General features: G+C 43.5%; 1 protein-coding gene across 1 annotated transcript; it reads left to right on the top strand.

Annotated features, from left to right (window-relative positions):
• The first annotated feature begins 348 nt into the window (after positions 1-348).
• On the top strand, positions 349-5,305 carry LOC117190484. Its single transcript, XM_033395552.1, has 2 exons — positions 349-447; positions 3,387-5,305. The coding sequence occupies exon 2, from the start codon at positions 3,731-3,733 to the stop codon at positions 4,406-4,408; it is 678 nt and encodes a 225-aa protein (XP_033251443.1). The 5' UTR covers positions 349-447; positions 3,387-3,730; the 3' UTR covers positions 4,409-5,305.
• The last annotated feature ends 2,817 nt before the right edge of the window (positions 5,306-8,122 follow it).

The following is an 8,122-nucleotide window of genomic DNA, read 5'->3' on the forward strand; positions in this document are numbered from 1 at the left end:
CAACGTGACCTCCAAGTGCTAAAAGGAATCCGAGGACGTCTTCCACTTAAGTGAAGGAGGAGTTAACACAATCGATCGAAAAAATATATAAAAACAAGATCAGCCGTTATACAGGGGATGTTGCCCAGCGACACCGGAGTTTTGGGTACGCAACAATGTTGCAGAACGAGCAGTGAGCGTCGGGAGTGCTGGGAACTTACTTGTAAGCAGTAGAGTAGTTCGGGGGAGAAATCAACCGCGTCGGCCGTCGCCACGCCTATCTCAAACCGAATAAAATAAAATAAAAATTGAAAGAAATAAAATTAAAATTTACATATGTATGCGAGATCGTGCACATACTGCCATCTCGCTCTAACCAACGAAGTTTTTGCGGGCCAGCAACTAGAGGCTTGAGTGCGCAGTTGGCTGATGAAATCGAGTGAAAATTTCTGGATTGTGGTTTGTTTGGTAAGTGCCAATTTGATTGTTGATTTGGGGAAAGGTTAGTCTGCGGGTGATGATTACCAGAGCAATGAGCAAATTAAGGGCAACGGATGAAATGGACGAGGACAACGTTGAGATGGGAAAAGTGGAAAGAGAAACCGCGCAAGGTGAAGCCTCAAATATGGAGGGGGCCTGGCCCGGCACATCAAAAGAAGCCCAATCACATGGCGTTGTTAACGCTATGATGGAGATGTGGCGCCAAATGCAAGATGGTCAGCGGGCCAATGCAATGCAAATGCAGCAGTTCCAAATGGAAGTTCTGCGGATGAATCAAATTCAAATGGAAAAAACTAATATACTTCTGCGATCCCTTGGTATTAGTGGAAGGACAACTGGCGAGCCAGGACCACAATCAACCACGGCTGAGCCCTCAGTGATATCAGACGCAGTCTCATCACCAAGGCAACCGGTTACTTCTCAGGAAACGCAAAGAAAATTGTACGATCTACCGGAGTTTAATGGTGCTCCCGAAGAGTGGCCAATGTTCAACGAAGCTTTCACTATGACCACTGCAGAGTACGGATACAGTGACAGGCAAAATTTGTTACGCCTCCAAAAGGCAATAAAGGGCAAGGCTAGGGAGACCGTTGAATGTTTGCTTATTCACAGTTCTAACGTTTCAAATATTTTAGAGACCCTTAAACAAAATTTTGGAAGACCGGAGAAACTCGTAAAAAGCCAGATTAGTCGCGTTAGAGAATTTCCGAGCATTCGCGAAGGGAGATTGGAACGATTGGAACAATTAGTAGAGTTCAAAATGAAGGTACAAGACTTGGCTTCATTCTTAGAAGCAGCTAACGCACATCAGCAGTTAAAAAACCCAACATTAATGGAGGAGTTAATCTTAAAGTTGCCAGTGCAACAGAGACTGGAGTGGGCACGCCATTCCAAGCAACTAGGAGATGAAAAATCGATCAGACATTTAAGTCTATGGCTTCAGGGATTGGCCGAAAAAGTGCAAGACGCAGGATTGGTTGACGATCAGGCGACGTTCAAGCCAAAGAAGGAAAAGTCGAGACTATTCCATGAAACGACATCGGACTTGTAACCATGAAGGCGTGCTCCGCCTGCAATGGGAAACACGAAAACTGTAACTCATTTGCCCAGTTAGAACTTGAAAAAAAATGGCAGCATGTAAGGGAAAGAAAATTATGCTTCAATTGCCTAAAGTACGGCCATCGTAGTCAAAAATGTAGACGACATCACCAATGTGGACTTGATGGATGTGCCAAACGCATTCACCGTTTGCTCCATGCAGAATCAGTTAATCAAGCAAGCGAGGAAGTAAAGTTCACAGGAACAGCAACGCATGAGGCTAGCTCAATGATTTTGTTTAAGATATTGCCTGTTAATCTTCGTGCTAAAAATAAAATAGTGAGGTGCCACGCCTTTTTGGATGAAGGTTCTGCAGTAACCCTTATAAATGAAAGCCTGGCAGACGAGTTAGGATTACATGGGCCCAAAGAAAGTCTGACATTGCAATGGTTTGGAGAAAAGACATCAACGGAATTGGTCAGCCGATTTAATATTGGAATATCTGATGAACGTGGAGGCAAGGTCTATGCACTAAACGGAGTAAGGACTATTAAGGATTTACGGCTGCCGAAGCAATCCGTAAACATGTCTGAGCTAAGTTCGCAATACCCACACATAAAGAGTATTCCTGTGAAAGGCTATAGAAATGCTAGACCTGAAATACTAATCGGACTAGATAACCTACATTTGATAGCTCCAAAGCAAATGAGATCTATGGGATACGTTGGGCCAGCCATTGCATTAACCAATCTGGGATGGGTTGCGTATGGAAAATGTCGCGGAGAATCAGGACCCATGAGTAATGTAAAGGCCGTACATCTGGTTAAACACAATGACGAGCACATTGAACAGTTGGTGCGAGACTACATCACGAATTCGGAAATGGATGTGCGGATTGTGAAGAACCACGTAGAAGGTCGAGAAACTGAGAGATCGAACCGATTGCTATCAACCACGACAAAACGTATTGGTGACCGTTTTGAAACGGGATTACTATGGAAAGTGGATGACGTCGTCTTGCCTGACAGCAAGAAAATGGCAATAAAGAGACAATTGTCTTTGGAAAGAAAATTTATACATGATCCAGAGTACTACAGAAAATACTGCGACCTGATGGAAGCATACGAAGAAAAGTCATACATTCGGCATATCACAAGCAATGAACTGGAAGTGGACAAGAAAAAAGAATGGTTTTGGGGTCTTAAATCCTAACAAGCCCGGCAAGTTGAGAATTGTTTTCGACGCGGCTGCAGAAGTCGATGGAGTGTCGTTAAATTCCATGCTCATGACTGGCCCCGACGGGTATCAATCCCTAACGGACATTCTTATGAGGTTCAGACAGAAACCGATTGGAGTCTGTGCTGACATAGCAGAAATGTTCCACCAAGTCATAATACGAAAGGAGGATCGATGTGCCCAACGCATACTATGGAGGAAGAATCCAGGCGACGAGATGAAGGAGTATGAAATGCAGGTCATGACCTTTGGAGCCAAATGTTCACCGGCCTCTGCTCAATATGTGAAAATTGAATTTAAGGAATCGTATCCAGATGCGGTGAATGCCATTATTAAAAACCATTATGTGGACGATTTGGTGCATTGTTTTTCATCCGAAGAATCGGCTGTGAGAGTCGTGAAGGAGATAGTTGACATTCACAAAAAGGGAGGATTCGAACTGAGAAAGTTTGTGTCCAATTCGAAATTCTTCAACAAGGTTTTTGGTAACGAACAAGTAGCTGAACCCATAACTCTTAATAGGGATGAATCTTCGCATTATCAAAAGGTCCTGGGAATGTACTGGTGTACACGCAGCGACGAATTTGGGTTCTCACTTTCGTTTAACAAAATTGACGCATCAATCTTTTCAGAATCAAGAATACCGTCTAAGCGAGAAGTATTGCGAGTGGTTATGTCTGTGTTTGACCCATTTGGAATTCTAGCCGAATATTCCCTGATCGCTAAACTGCTTCTGCAGTCAATATGGCAAAAGCGAACATAGTGGGACCAGCCAATTGAGGGCGACGATATAAAGCAATGGAAATGTTGGTTGCGCAGCCTAAGCCAAGCATGCAAGATAAGGATACCCCGATGTTAGGCAGAAGAGTTCTTTGGGGAACCAATTGAACTACACATATTTTGCGATGCGAGTGAGTCAGCTTATGCAGGATACTGGCGCATACGTACGAAATCTGGATGGAAGTCCGCATTTATAATGGGAAAGACCAAGTGTGCCCCAATGAAACTATCGACCATACCCAGGCTCGAGCTACAGGCGGCAGTGCTAGGAACTCGTCTCAGGAAATGTATTCTTGAGGGTCACGACGTCAACCCCAAATGTGTCCACATGTGGTCCGATTCCAAGACTGTCTTAGCATGGATTCAATCAGATCACAGAAAATATAAGCCATATGTAGGACACAGAATTGACGAGATACTTGAAGCCACAAGGTTGGAAGATTGGCATTGGGTGCCTATTAAGGATAACCCGGCAGACTTTGGCACCAAACTCAGATCTGGAACTCGAGAAACCTCCTGGTTGAGAGGCCCTCAATTCCTTCAAGAGGACGCAAGTCAATGGAACCTAGGAACTTCAGACGTTGGTGACACGGAACTGGAACTAAGAAGCAAGTTTACGTTATCAATCAATGAGATGTCTTCAGATGGATCTGTCAGTATCGTATTCAGGGAGTTGCTGGAAAGGTTCTCTTCATTTACAAGGCTGATGCGAGTTGTCGCTTGGGTCTACAGGATGTGTGATCGTAAGATCAAACGAAAGGTCTACCTTGATGTAGCTGAAATTGAAGAAGCTGTACTCATAGTGATCCGCAATGTACAGGATGTTGCATTTCATGATGAGCGGGTGGCGCTATTGACTGGACAGTGCATCTAAAAGAACAGCAAGCTGTGGAAGTTGTCTCCGATCATAGACGGAAGAGGAGTGATCCGAATGAATGGGCGTATTAATAACGCATGTTCGGTTGGAGAAGAAAACAGGCGTCCAATATTAATGCCCCAAGGGCATCACGTTACAAAATTGATCGTGCGACATTATCACGAGCTATGGAAACACCAGAATGAAAACACAATTATAGCAGAAATACGCAGAAAGTACTACATACCACACTGCCGACAGGAGGTTCGCCGTGCAGCTAGAAATTGTATGACTTGTAAAATCCAGAGAGCTTCACCAAAAATGCCCTTAATGGGACAACTTCCTAAGGACAGACTCTCTCCGTACGTACGCCCATTCTCATATGTTGGAATCGACTATATGGGACCGTTTCTGGTTGTAAGAGGAAGGAGTACCGAGAAACGCTGGATATGCATATTTACATGCCTTACAATAAGAGCAATTCATTTGGAAATTGCCAGGGACCTGACAACAGATACGTGTCTTCGAGTATTGCAGAACTTCATGGCGCGGCGCGGAAGACCAGTAAGAATCCGATCTGACAATGGTACCAATTTGGTGGGAGCTGAGCGTGAATTGAAAAGAGAATTACAGGACCTCGATCACATTAGAATAGCGAACGAGTTGTCAACCAAGCAGATCGAATGGCTGTTTAATTGCCCGCTAAGCCCCCATGCAGGTGGGTGCTGGGAAAGATTGGTACGCAGTGTGAAGAGGGCCATAGGACACGCGCTGCATGACAAAAACCTGAAAGAAGACATACTGTATAGCCTAATGTGTAACGCTGAAAACATAGTAAATTCCAGACCGCTTACACACATTGCTCTGGATAACCCCACAGACGATCCGATAACCCCTAATCACTTTCTTTTATGTTCTCCCAATTCTAGCCAGACACCACATCCACAAGAGGAGAAGTACCAGCCAACTCGAAAGGAATGGCGCATCGCTCAGCAGATCTCACACTCATTTTGGAACAAGTGGCTCAATGAGTACCTACCAGACATTGTTCTTATCTGTGATAAGAACCTTCATCGATCTCAATGGAAAAAGGGAGTTATTCTAGCAGTCACGCCTGGACGCGACGGACAGGTTCGCTCAGCCACTGTAAAGACGACGGCTGGAGTTCTACACCGCCCAACCTGTATGCTGGCAAAGCTAGACATATTGTGAATCACGAGCGTGCTTGATTCACGGTGGTGGGGATGTTGTCGAGAAAAATTAGCTTATATATACTTTGTTTTAAGCAAGGGCACAGATACCCTACATAAAGAAAAAAGAGAGAAGAAAAATGGCCACACTATGAAAAGACAAGAAGGTCACATTAGTTTGATCAGTCGAAGAAAGAGCGGGGAGAAGAGACGAAGCGTGCGTAGATATATTACCTACATATAAGAATAAAATGTATTAACCTCCTTTTGCAAATAGGAAATAAAACGCAACCAACGCCTAAGTTCCTATGAAGATAAGCGATTGTGTTTTATCCGCAATTCTCACGTTCCTGGACTCAACAGTAGAGTCCAAAGAAGATGGGAAATATTATTTACCCCATCAAGGAGTCATAAGAGATTCCAGTATAACGACAAAGCTGAGGGTGGTTTTCGATGCTTCAGCAGAAACCACAAACAATAAAAGTTTAAATGATATCATGTGGGTTGGACCAAGGGTCCAAAAAGATATCTTCGATATTATGGTGAAATGGCGTAAATGGCCATTTGTAATATCTGCGGACATTGAAAAAATGTACCGGCAAATTAATGTTGATAAAGACGATCAACAATATTTGCATATAATTTGGAGAGATAATCCAAACGAAAAGTTAAGAGATTATAAACTTACAACCGTTACGTACGGTACAGCTTCAGCACCCTACTTAGCAACCAGGGTGCTTGTTGCAATATCACATAATTGCAAAAATCAAGCAATTAGGGAAATCATAAAGAATGATTTTTATATGGACGACCTGATGACAGGTGCCGACACGATACTGGATGCTAAAAAGCATGTAAAGGAAGTTACCCGGGAGTTTAATAAGGTTGGGTTTAACTTAAGAAAGTGGATAACAAATATCCCAGAAATTATAGAAGGCATTAGAGATGACCAAGAAAATAAAGTATTAACCATTGAGGAGAATGAATCCGTCAAAACATTAGGACTACAATGGGAACCGGTTAAAGACGAGTTTAGGCTCAATTTCCACTATGAACCAATTAAGAACGAGGGGGAACGTTGTGAGTTGCAGCGGACACCGCAACTCTACAGTTATACCCGATACTAAGTCAGTATGGCTCTCCTCTGGCAGACGCCGCTAATATTGAACGACACGACAAAGAGTGCGTGCGAGAGAGACAGAAAATCAGTCTGAGCGTGACGTCGGCTGCGTAGCCAGTGCAAATTGATTTGTTCCTTTTGGCTATAAAAATGATCTGATCTGATCCAGATTCAGCAATCTGATAGATATGGTCATTATCTATGATTCTGCGTTTTTAGTTTTCTCGAATGTGCAATATTGTGAATGCAACAGATTTTCGTCCTTTGTGGGGGCGGAAAAGGGTGGGGCGAAATTCTGAGATATAAGTTTTATAGTGAGATCTAACAGAAGTGCGGATACCAAAATTTGGTTACTCTAGCCTTAATAGTCTCTGAGATTTGTGGATGGCCCAGATTTTCGTCCTTTGCGGGGCGGAAGGGGGTGTGGCGAAATTTTGAAACAAACTCGTCTCGGTCCGATATATAAAGAGTGTGGATACCAAATTTGGTTGCTCTAGCTTTTATAGTCTCTGAGATCTAGGCGCTAATGTTTTACTCTAAGCAAAGCCGGCTATGCTACGTGTGTGTTAGAGAGAGACAGGGCGAGAAAAAATGAAATTGTTTTCTTGATGCTGGCTATATTAATAATACGATCTTATTCAAAAGTCTAAAAGATATGGTCATTCTCTACGATTCTGCGTTTTTGGTTTTATCGTATCTTTAAAAATGTGGATGCCACAGATTTTCGTCCTTTGTGGGAGCGGAAGTGGGCGAGGCGAAGTTTTGAAATATTTTTGTAGCAGTGACATATCACAGAAGTCTGGCTCCAAAACATCGTTACTCTAGCTCTTATAGTCTTTGAGCACTAGGCGCTGAAGGGGACGGACAGACGGACGGACGGACGGACGGACAGACGGACAGACAGACATGGCTCAATCGACTCGGCTATTGATGCTGATCAAGAATATATATACTTTATGGGGTCGGAAACGATTCCTTCTGGACGTTACACACATCCACTTTTACCACAAATCTAATATACCCCAATACTCATTTTGAGTATCGGGTATAAAAATGTAGATGCCACAGATTTTCGTCCTTTGTGGGGGTGGAAGTGGGCGGGGCGAAGTTTTTAAATATTTTTGTAGCAGTGACATATCACAGAAGTCTGGATCCAAAACATCGTTGCTCTAGCTCTTATAGTCCTTGAGCACTAGGCGCTGAAGGGGACGGACGGACGGACGGACGGACGGACGGACGGACGGACGGACGGTCAGACGGACAGACAGACAGGGCTCAATCGACTCGGCTATTGATGCTGATCAAGAATATATATACTTTATGGGGTCGGAAACGATTCCTTCTGGACGTTACACACATCCACTTTTACCACAAATCTAATATACCCCAATACTCATTTTGAGTATCGGGTATAATAAAAAG

The sequence above is a fragment of the Drosophila miranda genome (assembly GCF_003369915.1).
Source record: "Drosophila miranda strain MSH22 chromosome Y unlocalized genomic scaffold, D.miranda_PacBio2.1 Contig_Y1_pilon, whole genome shotgun sequence".
NCBI lineage: Eukaryota > Metazoa > Arthropoda > Insecta > Diptera > Drosophilidae > Drosophila > Drosophila miranda.